This window comes from Stenella coeruleoalba, assembly GCF_951394435.1.
Source record: "Stenella coeruleoalba genome assembly, chromosome: 1".
NCBI classification, from domain to species: Eukaryota; Metazoa; Chordata; class Mammalia; order Artiodactyla; family Delphinidae; genus Stenella; species Stenella coeruleoalba.
This window is the reverse complement of record NC_137169.1, coordinates 112,486,474-112,511,108: the sequence shown is the minus strand read 5'-3', so window position 1 is coordinate 112,511,108 and position 24,635 is coordinate 112,486,474. Positions and strand designations below refer to the sequence as shown.

The 24,635-nt window shown below is 49.6% G+C and overlaps 1 protein-coding gene across 2 annotated transcripts in view; it reads left to right on the top strand.

Annotated features, from left to right (window-relative positions):
• The first annotated feature begins 1,122 nt into the window (after positions 1-1,122).
• The window catches only part of SMG5 (SMG5 nonsense mediated mRNA decay factor), a 28,089-nt gene continuing 4,576 nt past the window's right edge, over positions 1,123-24,635 (top strand). Inside the window, exons 1-16 of one of the 2 annotated variants that reach the window (XM_079925402.1) lie at positions 1,123-1,331; positions 5,265-5,363; positions 5,888-6,011; positions 6,378-6,534; positions 8,419-8,508; positions 9,462-9,551; positions 10,264-10,342; positions 13,865-13,990; positions 14,096-14,164; positions 14,626-14,834; positions 15,535-15,672; positions 15,838-16,437; positions 18,158-18,333; positions 19,479-19,554; positions 20,261-20,436; positions 21,439-21,597. In XM_079925402.1, coding sequence (XP_079781528.1) covers positions 1,258-1,331; positions 5,265-5,363; positions 5,888-6,011; positions 6,378-6,534; positions 8,419-8,508; positions 9,462-9,551; positions 10,264-10,342; positions 13,865-13,990; positions 14,096-14,164; positions 14,626-14,834; positions 15,535-15,672; positions 15,838-16,437; positions 18,158-18,333; positions 19,479-19,554; positions 20,261-20,436; positions 21,439-21,597 — 2,442 coding nt within the window. In that variant the 5' untranslated portion in view covers positions 1,123-1,257. Of the gene's footprint in view, positions 1,332-5,264; positions 5,364-5,887; positions 6,012-6,377; positions 6,535-8,418; positions 8,509-9,461; positions 9,552-10,263; positions 10,343-13,864; positions 13,991-14,095; positions 14,165-14,565; positions 14,835-15,534; positions 15,673-15,837; positions 16,438-18,157; positions 18,334-19,478; positions 19,555-20,260; positions 20,437-21,438; positions 21,598-24,635 lie in introns of both variants that reach the window. The other variant, XM_079925401.1, reaches the window with a different exon arrangement.

Genomic DNA, 24,635 nt, shown 5'->3' with positions numbered 1-24,635 from the left:
ACCCCACGTGCAGCAACAAAGACCCCACGCGGCCAAAAAAAAAAAGCCTCTGCGCTTAAAGAGCTTGTTCTTTTGGGATAACAGATAATAAAGAAGCCTAGCAACTAAACCAATATGACAATTTCAGTAGGGAAAACCTCTTTGCCAGAATGATATTTGAGCTGGGACTTGATGGGAAATCAGGAGAACGAGTGTTCCAGGCAGAGAAACAGCAGGTGAAAGGCCAATAAGTGGGAAAGACAGGTTGTTTCAGGAACAGAAAGAAGGTCGGTGTCTGGAAAAGGAATTTATGTTCCCATTACAGTGGTACACAGGTCCCCTGAACACCTTGCCTTTTAGGTTAGGTTTAAGGTTTAAGAAAGCAATTGGAATCCAAGGTGATCTTTCCGGGGGCAGAAACGCTTAAGGGTGTACCTTCTCAGTCCTGTGGATCTTTTCCCCTGAAGTTATTTGAGCTTTGTGAGGGCAGGGACAGTGTCTGGATCGCTCATCTCTGTGTCTCCAGAACCCAGCATCGTGACTGGAAGACAGCAGGTGTTCAATAAATGTTTGCTGGACTGGTGAGAGATGAACATGCAAGTGGAAATCTTTGGGTTGGGGTGCGGGAGCTGAAGGGCCGAGGTGCCTCTACAAGAGTCCTGTATTGGAGGGCCTTACTCTTACGCTATGCTTGACTCTTTCCAAGAAAATTTTCACATACACGTTTTTTGTTTGTTTAAATAATGGGGGAAAAGGGAGAAGTGGAATCACCCTAACTAGTAATCTGAAAGGCGCTCGGCTCAAATGTGGCGGGGGTGCGGGGTGCGGGCAGAAGGATGGACCAAATGACCACCGTCGGACAAAGCAAAGTCATACTCCTAGCTGTGAGTCCATCTGCCCGGATCCAGCTTAGCCTCAGCTCCCCCGCAGAGTTCACTGTTCGTTCTCTGGCAGCTTTGTCAATAAAGTTTTTCGCAAGGGCTTGCAGAAGCCAGAAAGATGCCATGCTGCCCACAGTTAGTTCTGGCAACTTCCCGGGAGGGAAAACGAGTTTCGCGAGATTTGGTAGTGGCAGGCCAATGGCCCGCAACTTCCAGCTGGTATCGCGATATTTGGCAGGCGGAGGAGGAGCTGTCGCGGGCAGCTGCCTCGCAGCTATGGCGGCCGAGCAGGGCCGGCGGCGGTGGTGGCTGCGGCTACGGTCGGAGACGGCAGTGGTGGCGGTAGCGGTAGGTGGCGGGGGTCTGTGACCGGGATCCGCCCCCGGGCCCGGGCACCATGAGCCAAGGCCCCCCCACAGGGGAGAGCAGCGAGCCCGAAGCAAAGGTCCTCCACACTAAGCGGCTTTACCGGTGAGAGGGGCCGGGGTGTGAGTGCAGCCGCCAAGGGAAGTGGGGGGGGGGACAGCGAGGGGCGGGGCCTCCCGGGCGGGCGGGCTCTGGTGCCGGGCTGGGGTGCGGGCGAGGGAGGGGGGGTGCAATTTTGGAGGGAGCAGAGGGCTCGGGGCCCCGTAACGCTGGATTGAGCAGAAAGAAGGAATTGGGTGGGTGGGAGGTTGGGAGGGAAGCACGTGGAGGGATACCTCCCGCAGTGAGCTTGGGGCTGGCACCGAGCTTTGCGGATTTGGGGTAAGAAGGTGGGAATTGGGGACTGCAGGGGTTGGGAAGGTGAGGGTGGGGTCACAGATAGGAGAAAAACCCGGAAGGGAATGGTGCTTAGAACCCTGTAAGGACTTACAGGGAAGAGCCCTGGACTGAAATCAAGAGAGCCAGGTTCAGCTCCTTGCTTTGCCATTCTCTCACAGTTTAACCTTGGGCCTCAGTTTTCTCACCCTTAAAAGGAGAGGTTTGGATTTGATAGGCTTTGAGGTCCCTTATGACTCTAAGTTTTGGGAATCGGAATGAAAAGAAAGAGGCTGGAAGACTATTTGTGTTGGACTGGAAGAGCGGTGAAGGACTTTGAGTCCAGAATGTTCTTAGGTCATAGGAGCCCATTTCAGGGCACCTGGGGACTCCTGAGTTCTGCCTTCCTTCCAGCCTCATGACTACAGTCTCTTGCCAGGCAACTTCCATTCCTGGTTTCTGATTTCCACAGTGCCACTGTGCCACTCACATCTTCAGCCTTTCAGCCCTCTGTTGGGAACAGGCCAGTATGAGCTCTTCCCATCCTGAGTGAGCTCCTCCTGCCCCGAGTCGAGGATTTTCTGTGTGGGGCAGCTGAAACATGGGCTCTTGAACTGGATCAAAGTAGGTTGAAGCATAGAGACCAAATTCAGTTTTCTGCTTTCTAATACGGAGTAGGGTTTGGGGTTTTCATTCGGCTCAGGCTCTATAGAACCAGAGGTGTTTGCATGAGAAGACCAGCTTCAGAGCCATGGGCCTCATCTTGACAGTGAAAGAGTCAAGAACATGTTGTCTTTTCCTCCCTTGAGTAGGCATCCTGCCTGCTTTGGCTTCCTAAGCCAGAAGGCAGAGGGGAGTATAGGCTGATGCAAAAATAGAAAAGTGATCCAATCTATCAGCCCCAGGGCTCTCACTGTGGGCTGCCCCAAGCAGTCTCCAGGTGGGTGAGCAGTTGGCTGGGATGGCACGTGTGCCTTGTCATGCAGCCGATTGTCAGTGCTGCCTGTCAGACAGAGAGTGGGCAGTGCTTGCAAGATTCCTTACTTGTCTCCAGCTTTTGGAAATGGCTCTGGTCATCCTTCTAATCATTCACAAATCTTGTTTTTTCTCAAGCCACTGCCCTCACAGAACTGACTGACTTAAGCGGATATGTTTGCATGTGTGGTTTACATGCGTGCACGTGGGTATCTCTGCTGGTAATTGTGTGTTGTTGGCTTTGGGCAGGATGGAAATTTGAGGCAGCAGATCTCTTTTTATTATTTATTATAGCAGTGTTGATTGGTGGGAAGAACTGGGGGAGGAAGGTCTGATTTCTTGGCCCAAGGTAAATATGTTGTTAGACTATGTAACTGTCATCCGACCTTCAGTAAATTTGGGAAATTCCCACAGTCTGTTTACAGAAATGAAATTCTGAAATGTTTTAAGCCCCTCAGAAAAGGCAGCTGGAAAAGGGATGCTGGAAGGGACACAAGCACCAGTTAATTAGGCCAATTTTAACTGTTTTTTTAAAAACATTTTTTTTTAACACTGCTAGGCCTAGGATTACAATAGCGAATGAGACACAAGACTTTTTTTTGTAGTTTTTGTTCTAGAGATTACAATTTAGTGGAGGAGCTTAGGGTCTGATGGGAAATGTGGAAGAAAGTGCGGAGACATCTCAGGTTTAAGAGTTTGCAGTTAGAACTTCCTTGAGTAGTGGTTACTAACCTTTTTGAATTGAGACTCTAAGGAAAGCTCTGGGGCCTGTCCATAAAAATACATACACACACAGCCTCCTCACATCTGTGCATGGCACTGAAGTTAAAAGCCCTTTCCTGGGGACTAAGCTGGCATATCACTGATGGCTGCCTGGTGCTGCCCTTGGCATGGAGGGCCAGGATGGCTGAAAGGGTTTGGCTTCCATCTCTAGGCAGCCCAGGAGGTGTTTGAAGAAATGCTGGGCTCTTAAGATTGCCTGTGAGAAGGCCTTGATTACCATCCCACCCACTCAGCTGGGTGTTGGCGGTCACTTCGCCCTGTACAGGACAGCTTTTAGTGGTGTACCACCTGAGCCACCACAAGATGCTAGCCTGCTAGCATCCCCAGCCCAGGAGCATGTTTCAGTGTTCTGAAACAATTTTGGACTGTTTTATGAATCATCACTCCCTATTTTTTGGTTGTTTTGTGTCCAGAGCTGTGCCTGATTCACCTGTTCTCACAGCTGCTGTCTGTCCTTTGGGTTTTACCCTTCCAGAGATGATACTTACCCAGGCACCTCTTGGCCATCCATTGTAGAGTTTCCTTGAACTTTTCTCTTAGGGTCTGGAATATCTTCCTCAGGATGAAGACTAATATTTTTTGAGTACTTACTGTGTACAAGGCACTGTTACAAGTGCTTTATATATTAGCTAATTTAACCCCCACAAAGTAGATGATGATATTAATCCCATTTTATAGATGAGAGAACTGACACATAAGGAAGTTAGATTTTTCTTTTTAAGGGTTTTTTTTTTTTGGCTGCGTTGGGTCTTAGCTGTGGCACACGGGATCTTCGTTGAGGCATGCGGCATCTTTGCGGCGTGCAGGATTCTCTCTAGTTGTGGCATGTGGGTTTTTTCTCTCTAGTTGTGGTGTGCAAGCTCCAGGGTGCGTGGGCTCTGTAGTTGGCAGCACATGGGCTCTCTAGTTGAGGCACGCAGGCTTAGTTGCCCCACGGCATGTGGGATCTTAGTTCCCCGACCAGGGATTGAACCCATGTCCCCTGCATTGGACGGCAGATTCTTTACCACTGGACCACCAGGGAAGTCCCGGAAGTTAGATTTTTTACCCAGGACCACATAGCTTGTAAGAAGTAGAGCTAGGATTTGAACCCAGACTGTCTGGTTCCAGAGCCTACACTTTATATTAAAGAAACAGTTCCTTCAGCAGGATCCAGGAGACCTTATAACTAAGCAGTTTAGGGACACCCTCCCCCTTTCTCTTACCCCATTATTCCAAAGCAGAATTTTATATTAGGAATGCCTTTCCTTTATGTCAGAGATAATAAGCCTTTGCATAATAATAATTTATTCATTCCACCAATATTTATTGAATGCCTACTGTATACCAGTGCTGTATATAAATTATTTCATTTAATCCTCACAACAGCCCTTTGAGGTAACTGCTATTATTTCCACTTTTATGCATGTGGTAACTAAGGCTTAAAGAGGTAGGTAATTTTGCCCAAAGTTATAGAGTTAGTAAGACACAGCCAGGTTCAAACCCTAGATGTTTTGCCTGGCATCACAGCCTATGCTCTTTCCATTGAGAGAGTCTACCTTCCATATCACAGAGTTTCTCTACCTTGACACTGTTGACAGTTGGGGCAGGATAGTTATGGTGGTAGACTTTCCCATGTATTGTGGGGTGTCTAGCAGCACACAGTAAATGCCAATAGCATGCCTCTTCTTCCCCTTCCCCAGGTAGTGACAATCAAAAATGTCTTCAGCATTGCCAGATGTCTCCTGAGGGGACTGCTGTGTCAGGATGGAGACTGTGTTCATCTTGTTTTGTACCGAGCTCAGTCTGCAGCCATTTAGTTTCCCCACCCCAAATTCTTTAGCTTTTCCTCTAGGATCAGTGTTCCAGCATCATAGGTGGACCATACACATGGCTCAGAGGCTGTTTGCCTATATTTCCCTGCAGGGCCGTGGTGGAGGCTGTGCATCGACTTGACCTCATCCTTTGCAACAAAACTGCTTATCAAGAAGTGTTCAAACCAGAGAACATTAGCTTGAGGAACAAGTAAGCTGAGACTCTAAACTACACATTCTTACAGTTTCTTTATTCCTTTCCACCTGAAACCCTGTCACATATAGACACATGTTCTCTTTTATCTCCTGACCTCATGGTACAATAATGGGGTATGACGTCTCTGGCCTTCCTAAGAGGGAGAGGGGATCCCTCACTCTCTGCAGCTTCTACATCTAACACCATTAGAATGGTGTTTGAGTTGGAGGAGTTGGCCATACTGCATAATGAAGGAAGGAAGGAGGAGATACAGAGGCAGAGTAAAAAGGAGAGAAAGGTGCAGGGAAAGAAATGAAGATTATTAAAATTCTTATTGCTCCTGCCTCTGTCTTTTGGGGCTCCCACTGCCTTCCAGGACTGCTGTTGTCTTGGGTCCTACTGACTGACTCTGGATGTCTATTGCGAGGCACAGAGATTTGTCAGTCGGGGTGTTGGCAAATGCCTTCTTGTCCTCAGTTCTTGTGTCCCTCACCAAGGGATGGGCAGTCCCTCTCATGCTCTCCTCTACACCCTCCCAGGCTGCGTGAGCTCTGCGTCAAGCTTATGTTCCTGCACCCGGTGGACTATGGGAGGAAGGCAGAGGAGCTGCTGTGGAGAAAGGTGTACTACGAAGTTATCCAGCTTATCAAGACTAACAAAAAGGTAAGGAGAGGTCAAGATCTTGGGAAGATGTTTGTCTAAAGAGGGGAAGCTAAGGAAGAAAAGGACAGCGAGGCAAGTGGGCCAGAGTATGGTTGTAGATAGGGAAACCAAGGAAGAGATAGCAGAAAGGGAGGGAGTCATATGGAATTAGGATCAGGGAAGGAGGGGAGCCTGATCCCAGATGGGGAGACCAGAGAAGTAGGTCTAAGGGTATAGGGGTAACTTGTGAGTGAGAGGAGATGTGGATAAAGTTCCAGAGCCAAGAAGATAAGTTTATTTCTTCAGGGAGATGAATATGATTAGGGATGGGGGAGCAGAACTCTGATCTTGTTGCTTAACTAGCCCCTTCCCTTTCCCAATCTCCAGCATATCCACAGCCGGAGCACCTTGGAATGTGCCTACAGGACACACCTGGTCGCTGGTATCGGCTTCTACCAGCATCTCCTTCTTTATATCCAGTCCCACTACCAGCTAGAACTGCAGTGCTGCATCGACTGGACCCATGTCACCGACCCCCTCATAGGTCAGTGAAACCTGAAAGGTGGGCTCGAGGAGCAAGTTCATATGCTTCTACTTCTAGCCTTCTTATCCCTCAGGATCCATGTACCTTGTGACCCAGCCAGGCAGAGAGCATTCTAGAAGACCTACAAATGCTTCATGAAATTTGGATTTACCCAAACAACCGTATGACTTGGGGTAAAGATCTTAAGGAAGGAGAGAGAGAGACCTCTTCAGTCTGGGATTGTAGACCGATGGGGAGTCGGGGAGGGAATGGAATGATCTAGAGTAGGTCTGAAAGATGTTATTAATAGCATTTTTTTCTTCCAGTTGAATTTGGCTGGCATTTGTTTTAACTTTAGAGATTGTTTCCTAGTATTTGATGAAAGTATTAAAGTTTTTAGAAACGTTGGGGAAATCATGGACATTCTTTCAAGATAGTGCAAATCTCTTTTTGGCCTTCTGAGGTACTGGCAGCTATGGTGGTTTTCTCTTCAGTTCAGCTATCCTTTAGAGCTCCTTCCCTCTTCCTCCAACTCCCCTTGCTCTTTATACCCCCTACCCTCCCCCATCCCCATGCCCCTTCCCTCACCAGGACAAAGACATTCTGGGTCAGAGATGGAGGTTGTGTCTGCACCACTATGTGGCAGCATTCTCTGGTCAGAAGCAGAGCACTGTACTTTGTACATTTAAAAACATTTAAAAACAAAACAATGGGGAATTCCCTGGCGGTCCAGTGGTTAGGACTTGGCACTCTCACTGCTGGGACCCCGGGTTCAATCCCTCGTTGGGGAACTAAAATCCTGCAAGATGTGTGGCGCAGCCAAAAAGAAAACAAAACAAAACAAAACAACGTCAATCCAAGGCAACATTTATAGGTGTTAAACCAGATTGCCAGAGGGGTCCATAGCTTAAACAAAGATTAAGAACCCTTATTTCAAAGGGTCAGTTCCCCAAATCATTTTAGTTTTTCTCCTTATTGATATTTCTCATTCAGCCAACTCAGCGATGTCTCTATAAAGAATATTAGGAAAGGCTGCTCAGAATGGGAGCTAGACACCCAGGAGTGTGGCTGCAAAGTGGAATGGATAGGAGGATGCTGTGCAACTTACCTGCTGTGCAACTTTGATTTCTTTAACTGTAAAATGGAAGTAACAAGAGTAACTACCTCATGCGGTTGCTTTGAGCATTACTTAAGTTGATATTTTAATACACTTAGAACAGTACCTGGCACATGGGAAAACTGCCTGCCAAGTAGCCGGAGCTCTCTGAAGTTACAAGGCTGCCTGGGTGAAGGGAGAGGAGAGAGCCCATGCATGTTTGGCTCTGGCCACCACCAGTCCTCAGGTCAGGCAAGATGACCTCGTTTCCCTCATGAATAGACTCTCCATAGGCTGCCTTCTCTGTGGACCTCCCACCAAGCAGAAGCCAGGAGCATTTACCTTGGCCTCATTCAAATGCCATTCTTCCTGGGCAAGTTTCCCATCTTTACCCAAACCTTTTACCTTTAGGTGGGGAGCTGCTACCCAAGGCACCCACAACTGTACTGACACTTGAGCCTCACCTCTACTTTCTAGAAGCCTTCCTATGATGACCTTTCACATGACCTTCCCCCAGGGAGCTGTCCTAGGTTGAGGACCATAGCCCATCTGTTCTAGTTCCTTTCTGTCCTATGAATGACCCCTGCCTATGAGTTTCTGTGTCTCTACTTCTGTCTACCTGTGAGCCTGTGTCTCTATCTGTGTCCTGGATGGGTGTCTTCTCTGCCCCATAAGGCCGTGTTCTAAAACTAGCCCTGGATTCTTTATCTCCTTTCTCCACCTAGGAAAGGTGTTTCCCCAAAGGTAGGGACAGAGGAATGGGCTTATAAACATATCTCTCTCTCTCTTTCTCTCTCTCTCTTTCTCAGGATGCAAGAAGCCAGTGTCTGCCTCAGGGAAGGAGATGGATTGGGCACAGATGGCATGCCACCGATGTCTAGTGTACCTGGGGGATTTGTGTAAGAATCCGAACCTTTCATTTTTCTCTGTTTTGGGCTACAGGACAGGCTCCAACTGCTCTTGTTGGTACCACCCTTTACGTGATTGGAGAGCAGGAGGCGCAGTGTGGCCTCTGATAACTTTTCTCCTCCAGTCTGTTTACAGTGTTTCCTTCTTTTCACTGTTCATGCATGAGTCGAAAAGGATGGTGAATACAAGAAGAAGGAAAATGTCTTTGCTCTTTAAGAAAGTCAGGGTGATAACCTGGTTTCAGCGGTGGGTTAGGAAGATTTTAATTTGATGTCTTTCTCCTTTGGGGTTTTCTCTTCATGGATTCCTAGAGGAATTGCAGTTAGACCTCAGGGAGGACTTACCTGCCTGAAATATGTTTCTCAGAATGGAAAAGTACTCTTGCTTTATGGCCCCCGGTCTCTAGTCCTGATAGACAATGGTTCTGTCATTAGGCTGCCGGTGTGTGGCTGTCAGATGCATTATCCTTTATTGATCTGAGGCTCGTCTCCCTGCCCCCATCCCACTCCTGGACCCTTTATAGGCAAGGGGCACAGAGAGAATCAGCTGTTTCACAGTAGATTGACCAAGTGTCATTAGTAATGTCTTCTCTCTAGAACTGAGCAGTTGAATTCCAGAACCAAATATCAGAAGTCTTTTCAAGCATTTATATATGCTGCAGCCCCTTCATTGGGAAGAGATAATCAAGAAGAGCCTCTTTACTTTACAAACACTAAATATTCTTTACATTTTGGACCTACCAGCAAGGAAGAGAGAGTTGAACAGTTTGCCCATAGTCATGCAGACTTAAGACTGTGCCAGAGACCCAAGCAGCCTGCCTTCTAGCTCAGGTATCTTCCTCCCGGGCTCTTATTACAGTTCTCCAGAGTAGACTCCCAGATGAGGGGAGGTTTTTCTGAAACACGGAATCATTGTATTTCTTTTCCTCCTCTCCCTCCTGCAGCACGATATCAGAATGAATTAGCTGGCGTAGACACTGAGCTGCTAGCTGAGAGATTTTACTACCAAGCCCTGTCAGTGGCTCCCCAGATTGGTAAGTGGACCCCTCCACTGGGGCCTCCCAACCCAGCAGCATTTTCCAAGAGGAAGACAATGTTGAGATGGCAGGCAGGCCATACTCACTTCCCCCTGGGTCCTTCCCACCCACTCTCAATTCTTTCATACTTCACCTTGGTTCTGCATTCTGACCCTTGTAACACACACTCACAAGATGGTGGAAGGAGAAGAGAAATGGGAAAGTCTTGAGCTAAGAAGGAAGGAGGCAGAAGAAGAGGGAGAGACAAGATGGCTTCCCTGTCCCTGAGGTTTCTGTAGAAAGAGGGGACCGTACTTCAGCTGCCCCCATGGAGGCACAGTGAGGGAACGGATCAGGCTCCATTTCAGGGAAAGATGGGGATTAGCATGTAGGAAGGAGAACTCAGAGGTGAGAGACTGAGCTGGGATAGAGGAGAGGGCTCCATGGAGTTCAGTCAGCATTGGAAGAGGCACAGCTGCTGCTGAAGGAATGGCAGCTGTCAGTGCTGAAATCCCTGGTGGTCCAGGTGGGCTTAGACTGATAGGAAGTGAGTCTAGAATAGATAACGCCCTGGAGGAGCAAGATTAAACTGCTGATCACCTGAGACACCAGTGTCGCCTGCAGACCCACTGTTCTCCCCATGAGTTCTCTGATGCTTAACGTGGGTTGGGCCTTGCAGCTTTCAGTGAGTATTATGGCTACAGACTGTGTGACTTTTCTTCCTCTCCAGGAATGCCCTTCAACCAGCTGGGCACACTTGCCGGCAGCAAGTACTATAATGTGGAAGCCATGTATTGCTACCTGCGCTGGTGAGTATTTGCCAGCTCTTTCCCCAGCCCTACTTTCATGTCTGCACAATTCCTCCTTTGTTTTCTCTCTTCCCTTTCTCCCTTCTCTAGCTCCTGAGTGAGATAGATAGAAGAATGCTAAGATTGAGGGTGTCCCTTCTCTCAGGGGCATCCTGACACAGCCCTGCTGCTTTTCACATAGCCACCTGGACTTGTAGATACTTGGGCAGCTGAAGTAGCTGTCTGCTGTCATGAAAAATAACAGGATTGCCGCCTTCCTGAAGAAGGAAATAAATTTGATATAGTTGATAAAATGGTACCAAAGTAGCCTCTGACAAGAACTTCAGAACTATAGAGCTTCAGTGTCTTGAGGTGACAGAGATGACAGCACGGGGGGACAAGTTTAACAGGGTGGATCACTGCTTCCCTGGATCTCACACTTAGCTCTTAGAATGAAAAAACAATTTTTTCAGGGCACCCAAAGTTGACTAGGCTTAGGTTACTAAGTCACCATAACCAAATGCACATGAGAGTGACAGGTAAATGAGAATGCCGTTGGTTAAGTCTTAGTGAGACATAAACTGCCAGGAAGCTCACTGTTGCCACCTATTCAGGGCCAGAGTCCACTTGAGAAGCCAAATCTATCTCAGAAGAAGTTATATAGTGAATTGGGCTTCAAAGCCTAAAGGGAATAAGGGTGGTCTTCATAGCTTAAATGGTCAGCTACTAAGGTGTAAAGTAAAATAACCTAATTCTGCCTTCCTGGCCAAGGAAACCTGTTTCCTGTATCAACAAATATTTACCCTGTTCCGTTACTAGATCGCTACAGACTGGCCTCCCATCCACTGTATTCATTTTTTTTTTTAATTGAAATATAGTTGATTTACAATGTTGTGTTAATTTCTGCGGTACAGCCAAGTGATTCAGTTATACATATACATACATTCTCCTTTATATTCTTTTCCATTGTGGTTTATCACAGGATACTGAATATAGTTCCCTGTGCTATACAGTAGGACCTTGTTGTTTATCCATTCTATATACATATAATAGTTGGCATCTGCTAACCCCAAACTCCCACTCCATCTCTCCTCCACCCCCACTTCTCCCTTGGCAATCACAGTCTGTTTTCTATGTCTGTGAGACTGTTTCTGTTTTGTAGATAAGCTCATTTGTGTCATATTTTGGATTCCACATATAGGTGATATGATATGGTATTTGTCTTTCTCTGTCTGACTTACTTCACTTAGTATGATAATCTCTAGTTCCATCCATGTTGCTGCAGACGGCATTATTTCATTCTTTTTTTATGGCTGAGTGATATTCCATTGTGTATATATATATATATATATATATATATATATATGTATCACATCTTCATCCATTCATCTGTAAATGGACATTTAGGTTGTTTTCATGTCTTGGCTATTATAAATAGTGCTGCTATGAACATAGAGGTGCATGTATCTTTTTGAATTATAGTTTTGTCTGGGTATATGCCTAGGAGTGGGATTGCTGGATCATATGGCAACTCTATTTTTAGTTTTTTGAGGAACCTCCATACTGTTTTCCATAGCGGTTGCACCAATTTATATTCCCACCAATAGTGTAGGAGGGTTCCCTTTTCTCCACACCCTGTCCAGCCTTTGTTATTTGTGTATTCATTCTTGAATATGATTACCAGGTTTTATATTATAACCTCCCATTGCATCTTTCCCATTCCTTGCATGCCTTCCAGGGAATGCCCCCCTTACTTGTCCTGGATCCCTCATCACATTCATAATCATGATTTAGGGTGAATCACTTTCAAAGAGAGCCAAGCACATCCAGGTTTGGGAGGTGCCAAATAAGGTCCTCTTCTACTATGCTTAAACAATTATATCTCATGGTTTGTGGGTTAGGCATTTGGCTAGGGCTCAGTTTGGCAGTTCTCCTCCTGGTGGCATTGTCTAGGGTCAGGCAGTGGTATTTGGCTGATTTGGGGGTCTGATATGTCTGGAGGGTTGGTTCATCTGGACCTCTCCCTGTAGTCTCAGGGCCTCTCCATGTGGTATCTTCCTCAGGGCAGATGGACTTCTTACATAGTGGCTCAGGGCTCCAACAGCAGATAATGACCCAAGAAACTTGCAAGTAGAGCCTGCCAATCCCTTAAGGCCTGGGCCTGGAAACTGGTGGAGTCACTCCTGCAGTATTCTCTTGGTCAAAGCAGTTGCATAGTCATTGTCTCCCACCCTCATCCCCTGCCAAGATTTAAGGGGAGGTGACACAGAGCCCACTTCTCAGTGGAAGGAGTACCAAAAAATTTATTTATTTATTTTTTTGCGGTACGCGGGCCTCTCACTGTTGTGGCCTCTCCTGTTGCGGAGCACAGGCTCTGGACTCGCAGACTCAGCGGCCATGGCTCACGGGCCCAGCCGCTCCGCGGCATGTGGGATCTTCCCAGACCGGGGCACGAACCCGTGTCCCCTGCATCGGCAGGCGGACCCTCAACCACTGTGCCACCAGGGAAGCCCTGTAGCTATATTTAATTCACCACTGGCGTGTATTTCTTTTCTATCACTGCTTTTTGTAATTAAAAGATGTTTCGAAAAACAAGACATTTTTTAAAAAGTATAGCATGCTCTTAAGGTCATAGCCTTTGTGGTAAGACAGACTTGGGTTGGAGACTCAGCTCTACTATGTTTTAGCTATGTGACCTTTGTTTGATTGATTGATTGATTGCCGCGTTGGGTCTTCGTTGCCCCGCGTGGGCTTTTCTCTAGTTGTGGCGAGCAGGGGCTACTCTTTGTTGCGGTGCGCGGGCTTCTCGTTGCGGTGGCTTCTCTTGTTGGGGAGCACGGACTCTAGGCACCGGGCTTCAGTAGTTGTGGCTGTGGGCTCTAGAGCTCAGGCTCAGTAGTTGTAGCGCATGGGCTTAGTTGCTCCGCGGCATGTGGTATCTTCCCAGACCAGGGCTCAAACCCATGTCCCCTGCATTGGCAGGCAGATTCTTAACCACTGCGCCACCAGGGAAGTCTGTTATGTGACCTTTGCATTATACTTGCTCTCTCAGGCTTTACTTCCTCATCTGTAAATGTGGACAATAGTAGGGTACAGTGCCTGGCACAGAGTTGGGTGCTCAGTACATATTTGCATTTGAATGAATATCATGAGGATTAACTGAAGTAGTGTATGTAAATATCCTTGCGCATAGTAAATGCTTGTTAAATGCTACCTATTAAGTGCCTGTGCTTTAAGATGAAGGATAGTGTATTTCAGGGATGGTAACTAAGTTAAGTTTGTAACATTCAGTGAGATTAATTGTCCCATTTCTAGATACAGAGGAGATGCAGATGTCATCATTACTCTGATTAATCTGGAAGTTGTATGTGTGTATTTTATTAGGAAAGATAGCTTTCACCCTGAGTACATACATGGAAGGGGAGGCTGGGAGCAGCCTGTATTGACTAGAAACAGTGCTCCCTAAATCCCTGGAAGACTGACATTTCCCCTCTCCCCCTCTGCCTCTGCCAAGACTCAGTAGCTCACCTCTGTCTCCTTCAGCATCCAGTCGGAAGTGTCCTTTGAGGGGGCCTATGGGAACCTCAAGCGGCTGTATGACAAGGCAGCCAAAATGTACCACCAGCTGAAGAAGTGCGAGACTCGGAAGCTCTCTCCCAGCAAGAAGCGGTGAGTGGGGCCTGTGGGAAGAGGGGGTTTTTCTGCAATTGGTGCAGTAGGACCATAGGGACCCTGGAGCTGTTCACCATTTACCTTGGGCTCCTCTCATTTCAGATGTAAAGACATTAAGAGGTTGCTGGTGAACTTTATGTATCTGCAAAGCCTCCTGCAGCCCAAAAGCAGGTGAGTGGAAGAGAGTGTGAGCAAGAACTGTGTCCTGTGAGCCCCATCACGATGGCTTCTTTCTGGCAGGGGACTTGAAGAGGAGGGAGTGGGCTGGTGAATTCTGCCTTTTGATTGGAAATTATTTAGCTGGTTAGTCCTTTCTTGGCATCCCTCACTGTCTCACCCTAGGTTCTGTGCCCATTCTCTGGGTGGCTTACCCTCTGGCACAGTGGGTGCTTACTAGATGTTGAAGGAGTGGCCGAATGGCAAGCCTACCCACATCCCTTCCACTGCGTGTCTGCCCTTCCCGTGTTATTCTGTCTGCTTTGGAGACCAGCAAGCACTGATTCCCCCTGCTCCTCTTTCTGAAGTCTCCGCTAAGGATCCTGTGGTCTTTTCTCTGAATCCTGTATTCCCAGCTCTTTTTGCCTGCCCCAGCCCCCATCACTGACCTCCCCTGTTATCCTGCCCTTCCATAGCTCTGTGGACTCAGAGCTGACATCACTTTGCCAGTCAGTCCTGGAGGACTTCAACCTCTGTCTCTTCTACCTGCCCTCCTCACCCAACCTCAGCCTGGCCAGTGAGGATGAGGAGGAGTATGAGAGTGGATATGCTTTCCTCCCGGACCTTCTCATCTTTCAGATGGTCATCATCTGCCTTATGGGTGTGCACAGCTTGAAGAGAGCAGGTAACTCTCCCTCTGTCCCTCATTTCTCCCCGACTGGCTTCTGGGATCCTCACTACCATTTTCTGCAGCTCCTTATCCATGAACTTGCTTCCACAAGCAGTCCCTTCACTACCTGTGTTGCTGCCTGGCTGTGGGAGATAGGGGCAAGGAACCCTGCCCTAAAGAAGCTCCTAGTGAATGAACAAAGGCGACAGCATATTCCCACCCCCTCCGCCCTCCTACACCCACAAACACACGTACCCTTGGCCAGGACCCAGGCAGACACAGTGGTTGAGATGCTTAGCTGATGATCCAGACGGAATTCAGACTTGCTGGGGGTGGGGGCAGTTAGGCAGTTCTGGAAACCTGTCTGCCGGAGGTGTATGTAGAGCAAAGTTGGATGGAAGGGAGGGGGAGGCAGGGCTGGGTGCAAAGATGCTTGGGGCATATGGGGAGACGCTTGCGTGAAGGCATCAAAGCCAGGGAGGATGAGATGGGACAAGAGCATCCATGAGCTTACCTGAAGCAGGATGGGCTGGCACATTCCACATTACAGGATGCGAGTGAAGAGACCTGAGAAGTCTTTTTTTACCTTAGAGGAAGTTTTCAGAGGTAGTTGGATCCTTGGAAGGGTTGAGAACAGGTGAGATGAGGTTGAAATTAGTGGAGCCTACTCCTTTTCAGGGCCCTGGGCCCCTAATGCTGGCTTTCCTGGTTTTAGGATCCAAGCAGTACAGTGCAGCCATTGCCTTCACCCTGGCCCTCTTCTCCCACCTTGTCAATCATGTCAACATACGGCTGCAAGCTGAGCTGGAAGAGGGCGAGAATCCCGTCCCGGCATTCCAGAGTGATGGCACAGGTGCAGGCACGGGGGAGGTTGTGACTGTGGAAAGGTTAGCATGGGGTGTGGGGATCGTGGGAGGGGAACACAGTTGTGGCAGGGGAGGTGCTGTCGAAGAGCACCTGCCAGTGTCCTCGTTCCGGTTTGTCCCTAAGGCCCCACCTGACCATCCTCTTTCCACAGATGAAGCAGAGTCCAAGGAACCCTTGGAGAAGGTGGAGGAGCCGGGTCCTGAGCCTCCTCCTGCAGCATCTCAAGATGGCGAGGTCAGAAAGAGCCGGAAGTTCTCCCGCCTCTCCTGCCTCCGCCGCCGGCGCCACCCACCCAAAGCTGGTGATGACAGTGACCTGAGTGAAGGCTTTGACTCAGACTCGAGCCATGACTCAGCCCGGGCCAGTGAGGGCTCAGACAGTGGCTCCGACAAGAGCCTTGAAGGTGGGGGAACAGCCTTTGATGCCGAGACAGATTCAGAAATGAACAGCCAAGAGTCCCGATCAGACCTGGAAGATATGGAGGACGAGGAAGGGACACGGTCCCCAGCCCTGGAGCCACCTCGGGCCAGGTCAGAGGCTCCTGAATCCCTCAATGGCCCACTGGGCCCCAGTGAGGCCAGCATTGCCAGCAATCTACAAGCCATGTCCACCCAGATGTTCCAGACTAAACGCTGCTTCCGACTGGCCCCCACCTTCAGCAACCTGCTCCTCCAGCCCACCACCGAAGCTCCCACCTTGGCCAGCCGCAGGCCCTGTGTCAATGGGGATGTGGACAAGCCCTCAGAGCCAGGTACTTGGGCCTCTCTTCATCATCTTGCTCTGGTCCTCACCTCTATACCATCGGCACTCATCTGAGAGAGGCCACTTTTTTCTCTGTTTGAGTACCTCTCATCCCCACCCTCACTGCCTGGCTTTCGGCTTCTGCCTGTAGTGTGGCCTGGAGTTTTTTCCTGGGAATCCCCTCTGCTGCTCACTTCCTTATTCTCAGCTCCCAACTGATTTCATGGTCTTATTCTCCTCCCACTCCCACCTTGCCCCGTGGGTTTGGGGCTTTTCTCCCTACACAGCACTGCAGCTGTAACTCCCTCCCGTGCCATCCCAGGTCCTACCAGGGCTCCTGGAAGCTAGAAAAACCACACCCACCAGGGCAGGTGGATTAGAATGAGACTGTTTCCCTGAGGGTCTTCCCCTGAGGTGCAAAGGGGGCACCTGGTCAGCAGCAGCAGTGAGCATTTGCGGCATCTACTCTATGCCAAGCACTAGGTTGGATTTTTTGGGGGTCTTATCTAATTTTCACTGCAGTCTTGTGGTGGAAGAGTTATCATCCCTATTCTAAATTCTGTTCTTTACCTCCAAGCTTCTGTGCACGGTGCTACTTTGGTCTGGAATATACTTTTCCTCCCTTGCCCCGAGCCTCTCAATTAGCCAATTGCTTGCCTAATTCTCACTTTAGATTTTAGCTTAAAAGTCACTTGGTCTGGGATTCCTCCAAGGGTAGGCTTCCTGTGGGCTCCTGTAGACTCTGCACCTTGGCAACTTCCAGCCTTTTCCCACTTGAGTGACATTGTCCGTTGACTTGTCTGTCCCTCCCCCGCAATACCATGAGCCTCTTGAGGGCAGGGCAGTCCATGTTTTGTCTATCGCTGTATCCTCATTACCTAACACAGTGCTTGGCACATGGTTGGGACTTTGAATGAATAAAAGAAATGAGGAAGCTGATGCTCAGAGTTGGAGTGTGAACTACTTAGTGTTCTAACCTGCAGACTTGAAGAGCTAGGAGTTGGAAGTAGTTCTTTTAATTCTGTACCCCTTTTCTCCCCACCTGTAGCTCACTTCTGACTGTCTGCCCTGCCTTTTGCACAGTATAGGCACATCATAAATATCAGTTGAGTGAGTAGCTGTAGACCTCACAAATTAGCTCGTGTTTTTTTTTAAAATTTATTTATTTAATTTATTTATTTTTGGCTGCGTTGGGTCTTCGTTGCTGTGCACGGGCTTTCTCTAGTTGCGGCAAGCAGGGGCTACTCTTTCGTTGTATTGCGTGGGCTTCTTATCACAGTGGCTTCTCTTGCTGCAGAGCATGGGCTCTAGGGCACGCGGGCTTCAGTAGTTGGGGCACGTGGGCTCTAGAGCGCAGGCTCAGTAGTTGTGGTGCACGGGCTTAGTTGCTCCGCGGCATGTGAATCTTCCTGGACCAGGGCTCTAACCCATGTACCCTGCATTGGCAGGCAGATTCTTAACCACTGCACCACCAGGGAAGCTCCTTAGCTCGTATTTTAAAAGGCACCAGGCTCTTGGCTTAAAAGCAACTAGTAAAAAAAAAAAAAAAAAAAAATAGCAACTAGTTAGTGAGCCTAGAAAAGTTAGGCAGGAGCCTGAGTCCTCTCTTCTCACATCAGAATTCTTCAGAAGAGTCCAAGCAGGTTGGGGCATGCTCCCCGCACAGAGCTGAAGCCTGTTGCCATGTGCCTACTAGTCGCTCATCCTGGTTCTCTGTCACCCATCCCCAGCCTCTGAAGAGGGCTCTGAGTCGGAGGGAAGTGAGTCTAGTGGGCGCTCCTGTCGGAATGAGCGCAGCATCCAGGAGAAGCTGCAAGTCCTGATGGCGGAAGGCCTGCTTCCTGCTGTGAAAGTCTTCCTGGACTGGCTACGGACTAACCCCGACCTCATCATAGTGTGTGCGCAGGTGCGTCACTCCACTCCCACTGCTCTCCGTCAGGTCCCAAGGTGTAAGGGGAGGGTGCCAGCCAGGATGGGGTGTGGGAATCCCCTCAGGTGGGCTGGTCAAGACAAAAGTTATTGTCAAGCACCTGCTCTGTGCTGGCTCCTTATGCTTTTTACAGGGCAAGGATTAGGCATGACCTTTGCCCTCAAAGAGTCTGTGGCCTGGGCTGGGATACAAATTTTGTGGACTGGGAAAATAGCACTGCTTATTCTGCTTTGTGTCCCCAACGCTAGGCATAATGCCTGCCATTGTGAGTAACGTCTGTGACAGTATGTGTCCAAGGGCTAACCTTGATAGGTAAACACCGGAGTCCAGAGAAAGGAGAGAGCACTGAGTTGTGACAAGAGAGATGAGACTGGGAAGTGACAGGATGTTCAGACAAGGTGCAGGTGTTGTGAGCAGGGAAACGGCTTAAAGAGAGTCCTGTAGCTGGAGTGAGTGGTGTCAGAAGCGGGCTGCCATGAAGACTGGCTGGCGTGATTGTGACCTTTTCCTTCCTTTCTCAGGTTCAGAGTCTTAATCTTGAGCCTCCAGTGCCCTGAGGCTTTTCTTCAGTGTTCCTTTATTCCAGTAGCACACCTGCCTGCTGTGGAAGACCCTTTTCTCTGCAGGTCGCCCTCTTCCCTAGATGAGGGAGTTTAGGTCAGGGCCAGGCACAGCCTTGGGCATGTGCTTGTGCCTGATGACAGCTAGTTAGTCATTGTTAGTCATCGAGGGCGGTGTGGTGAAGATGATCATATCCCCAGAGAGGTGGCCCAGTGTGGACACGTGGAGGGCTGAAAGGAAAAGTTTGTGCTAGACAGGGAGAAGCTTCCTCCAGCGCTCTAGCTTTTTCCACTACCAAGATCCAGAGAGTTTCTCCTGTGGTTTCAAGCCTTCAGCGGTTGATGAAGTTCAGTGAGACTTCATGGTCCCCTTCTTCATTCCTCCCTGTTTTCCAAGTCCTCCGTGAGCCCCGCCTTGGCCTCTTTTGTTAATTTTTCTCTCAAACGCTTCTAGGCCTGTGACCATAGCCCCAGACCCCTCAGATATAGTGCTTTTCTTGTTCACTGCCAGCCTCCAGCACTGCCCCAGCTGAAGGCTTCCTCTTCTCTCTCTCCCTCAAGAGCTCTCAAAGTCTGTGGAACCGCCTCTCTGTGTTGCTTAATCTGTTGCCAGCTGCTGGCGAACTCCAAGAGTCTGGTGAGTGAGTCCCTGGCACTGTCCTCCCTCTCTCTCCCTCACTGGCCCCACAAAGCCCGCCTCCCCCTTCCTGGTAACCTGGTCCTTAGGGTAAGGAGGTTAATGGGATTCACTGCCTATCCTCCCTAACACACAGCAGTCATTGTGGTCTGGGCCTCTCTGGTTTCCTGCCCCAACACTGCCCCACTGTGGGCAGGTGGCCTGGTCCACCAGGGAGTGTGCTCCCTGGGGAAGGCAGTGGAGTGGCAAGAGCAGAGTGAGGGGAGCCTGTGAGCCAGCCCCAGTCACTGGTGTGGCACCGCTGCCTTCCTCATTGAGAATTGACCTTGACCTTCAGAGCCCATCTGTCTGGGTCATCCCCTCCTGCCACCTTCCAGCTAGAAATCGCCTTCTCCTACCTCTGGACTCACCCAAGGACAGTCCATTCCTTCTTCCAGAGCTCCTCCTCTCACATCCATCCTAGTGTAATTGTCCCTCTGTCAGGGGGCCATCCCAGTCTGAGCGGTCCTCTAACCCTCCCAGCTCTGGTCTCCTAAAGCTCTGCCTGATGGCCCTGTGTACCCATCTCTCCTTTCCTCCCCGCCACCTCTCCCCACTTTGTGTCCGAGGAGTATGTCCTGTCTCACAGCCTCTGAGGAAGGACTGTGTCCCTCTGACTGGGGGCTCCCATAGAGCAGGTGGCCTCATGTGTCCTCTTTCTCCCCAGGCCTGGTCCTGTGTCCTGAGGTCCAGGATCTTCTTGAAGGTTGTGAACTGCCTGACCTCCCGTCTAGCTTGCTGCTCCCAGAGGACATGGCCCTTCGCAACCTGCCTCCCCTCCGGGCTGCCCACAGACGCTTTAACTTCGACACGGATCGGCTCTTGCTCAGCACCTCAGAGGAGGTGGGGATATCATTTCTCACGCCACAAGCTCTGTTGTTCATCAGACTCAGTAGCAAAGCAGGGGTTCAGGGCTGGAGGGGACGGGCAGGCACCCCTTCCATCCAGACAGGGAGCATGTCCCTGGGGCTGCAGCTGTGAGTCCTTTTTCACTCGGTGAACCATTTGGACTTCCTTTCCTCCTTGGCAGGATGTCCTTCCACAGGTTTGCTGTTGGTAGTGTCTCCCTTTGTAGAACAAGCCTCCTTCCCCTTTCTCCGCTTTTTGGAGAGGACAAAACAAGTAAATTATTAGGGCTTTGAAATCTCTGTTGGTCTCTTTTCTTTTCTGAGCCCAGCCTCCTCTAAGCTGACCAGCAAACAGAAAGTTGGAGCTGGAAGGGCATGTGCTACCCATTTAGTCCAGTGATTTTCACCCTTGAATCTGTGTCACCACATGGGCCGTCTTGGGGCAGCAAAGGGAAGCCAAGTGGACAGGCGTCCCAGCCCCCGTCCCCAACACACACACACACACCACCCCCACCCCCTCGTTGGTTCCTCCTTCTCCAGCTTGGCTTGATAGTCTGTTTTATATTTTAGCATTCTAGATTAGATTTTTGTTTGATGGGGAAAGAAGGGTTTTGCTGGCCAAAAACATAAGTTGGAAATGGTGATCTAGTTTGTCCTTTCATTTTACACGTTAGGATCTGAGACCCAGAGAAAGATGGCATAAGAACCCAGGTCTCATCACTCCCAGCCCATGCCCTTGTCTCTTTCTTCTCAGCCCTGAGTCCTGCTTCTCTAGTCCTTCTGGGAGTCTCCTCGCCCTACTTGCCCACTCCTTTTCCGTTAGCTAGAGGCCCTGGGCCTCGGCGCTCCTCTTTTCCACCCCATAGACCACAGGCCTTACGAGGGAGCCCGTGTTGCTGAGTTGGTTGGACTGGCAGGGACGGCGGAGGGGAGGAGCGGGGCCCAGCGGGCCTGGAGGGCCCTGCTCAGCCGGGCCGCCTCCCATGTCTCCTCACAGACGGTCGTGCGCATCTGCTGCATCCGCAGCTTTGGCCACTTCGTTGCCCGCCTGCAAGGCAGCATCCTGCAGTTCAACCCAGAGGTTGGCATCTTCGTCAGCATCGCCCAGTCTGAGCAGGAGAGCCTGCTGCAGCAGGCCCAGGCCCAGTTCCGCATGGTGAGTCAGGCCTCCCCTCCCTGTCTGCTCTGCTCCCATGGGCTCACTGAGAAACCCAGGGTCAGAGGCTTAGACACACTGGTGGCCCTCGACTGAAGAACCTGGTCATTGGGGCCGGGGAGACTGAGCCTGGGGAGGGAACTGAGGGCTGATAGGGAGTGAGAGTTGCTTTGAGCAGGGGCAGCCTGGCACCGGCCTGTATGTAGACTGACTGGGGATTGAGGGCCATCTCTGTCACCTCCTAGTCTGAATTGAGCAAGTCACTTAACCTTGCTAAGTCTGTTTCCTCATCGGTTACACAGGAATAGTTGAATCAGCTTTATGGGGTTGCTGTGACTGTGCAATGATAGAGAATGGCAGGCACTTTGCACTTTGCATTATGGAGTGTGTGCTGTGGAGTACGTGTGCTCAGCAAAATGCTCCTTTCCCTTTCCTTTTCGAGGGATGAAGACTGAGGAATGGAGGGATCCTGGCATCAGACACCATGCAGGAACCCTTCCATCCCACAGAAGCCTCAAAGAGTAGGAGGTGGCCTGTGTTACCTCTTTTCCAGTCAGTCATTCATTCCACAGATATTTACTGAGAATCTGCTCTATGCCAGACCCGTCAGTATCCTAGGCATGAGGGTTACAGCAGCAAACAAGACAGGCCTTTCTCTTGTGAGGCTAATACTTCGTGAGCAACACTGTGGGTTCTTTAGTGGGGCCTGCACAACCCTGGGCGTGTTGTCCTCCCCAAGCTAAGTGGCACCAGTACATTTGGGGGGGTGGTGTCTGGCACGGGAAGCACGGCCCACGTGTCTTGGCAAGCCCAGGGGTTCTTCTTCATCTCAAGCCAGTCTCCTCCCCCATGTTCTTCCTTTCCCCAGCCGCAGGCTCCCCGACCTATGAGCACCCCCTTCCTGCGGATGGGAAGGGGCACAGTCTCCCCAGAAACCCTCCTCCTTGCTGCCTTAAAAGCAAGCACGTTTTGTTAAAAACTAACCTTTTGTGTTAAGGCTTTCATTGCTGTTGCATAGGGGGAAACACAGGGGGTTACAAAAATAATTACAGGGAAGTCACACAGCTTCAAAAAATGTTAGAGTGTTTGCAGGCATTTCCTCTGGCCTAAACCTCCCGAAGACTCCTCCTGGGGGCACGGAATACTTGAAAGCCCCTCTGGTGTGGTGCTAGACACCACAGGCCACGGTGGACTCAGGCCACACTGCCTGCTGGGACTGCCTCCTGCTCTGCCTGAGTCACGTTTCCACCCCAAGGGGTTTATCCCCTGGCAGCAGCAGCGTGGTCCTTGTCATATTGCCTTCTCCCATCATTTACCGAGAGTTTTCCATGTGCAAAGCTGCTTTGCATGTGACATCTCATTTAACTCTGTAACAGCCCTGTGAGGTGGGTGCTTGCAGCCTCATTTTATAGACAAGGAGGCTCAGAATGACAAAGGAGGAGGTATCAGTGGCAGAGCCAGGGCTCTGGAATTGGAAAGACCAGGCTCTTGTCCTTGTTCTAAGCTGCTGTGGGAGCTTAGCTTCTCTGCAAGCCAGGCGGGGCGCTGCTCCTACTCTCTGGGCTCTAGTGTCTGCCTGGTTTAGGGACCCCTCTTTCCCGATGGGTCTGGTCTTCTGCCTCCCTTCTTTGCTTTCTCTACCAGAGTTTCTCGAAGGGGACACTCCACAGGCGGGTAAGAGGTGGACACTTCATAACCATAGTATAATTATCAAAACTAAGAAGTTAGGATTGGTACAATCCTGTTAACTACAGACTTTATTCAGATTTCACTAGTTTTCCTGTAAATGTCTATTTTCTTCTCCAGAATCCCACATTACATTTGATTGTTTTAATGTCTCCTCAGTCTTTCCATGTCCTTTTTTTTTTTTTTAATATTTATTTATTTATTTGGTTGCACTGAATCTTAGTTGAGTCAGGCGAGCTCCTTAGTTGTGGGATGCGTGTGGGATCTAGTTCCCTGACCAGGGATCGAACCCATGCCCCCTGCATTGGGAGCCCAGAGTCTTAACCACCACGTCACCGGGGAAGTCCCTTTCCTTGTCTTTTATAATCTTGGCAGTCCTAAGGAGTATTGTTCAGTTGTTTTGTAGAATGCCCCTCACTGGGCTTTGTCTGGTGTCTTCTTAGGATGAGGATGAGATTATACATTCCAGATTAATATTTTAAAGCATCACTCTGATGATGCCAGTTTGCCAAAGAGCCTTCAGTGGCTCCCCATGTCTTTCAGAATAAGTCCCCATCTTTAGACCGTACTAAGGAATTTGGACTTCATCTAGAAGACAAAGGAAAACCATCACAGGACTTTTAGTCAGGGCCATGGTGGACAGCAGATGGTTTTTGAAAGATTGCCTTGGTTGCAGGCAGAGAAAATGAGTTGGGCTGGAGGCAGAGACCAAAAAGAAGGTGGTTATAATAGTCAAGGTGGGAGGTACTGGCTTAGACCGGGGTTGCATGTTGAAGATGGAGGGATGCAGAGGGATGTGAATGATTTTTTAGGAGGTACAGTTGACAGGACTGGGAGGCTGATAGCTTCTGGGGCTGAAAGAGAGGGAAAAGTCAAAGCTAGCTAAGCTTTCTGGCTTGGCAGATGGTGGTTTACTTAGCAAGCTGGGGTACACTAGAGGATGAGAAGCAGGTTCTGAGAAACAGGTTGGGCTGTCAAGTAGGCATTTGGGTATGTACGTCTGGAACTCAGGAGTGGTCAGGTCTGGGCTGAAGCTGCAGCTTTTGGAAGAAGTTGGCAAGTGGATGATGATAGAAAGTGAAGGGGTGCATGGATGGTATCCCCTGGGAGGGAGGACAGATTGAGAGGAGCAGAGGTGGAACCCTGAGACACAGACAGGTGCCATCCCCTCCCTCTCTCCCTGGGAGGCGTGAGCTTCTGTGGGCTGCTAATGAAGTGTGTTCAGATTACACAGGAGGGATATTTTTTCTCCCACACCTCCCTTCCCCTCACTTATCAGGAGTGATAGAGAGCTGACTTTATATGAGGCCGTACCTATTTCAGACCCCAGGAATCCCTTTTGGTCTTCTTGA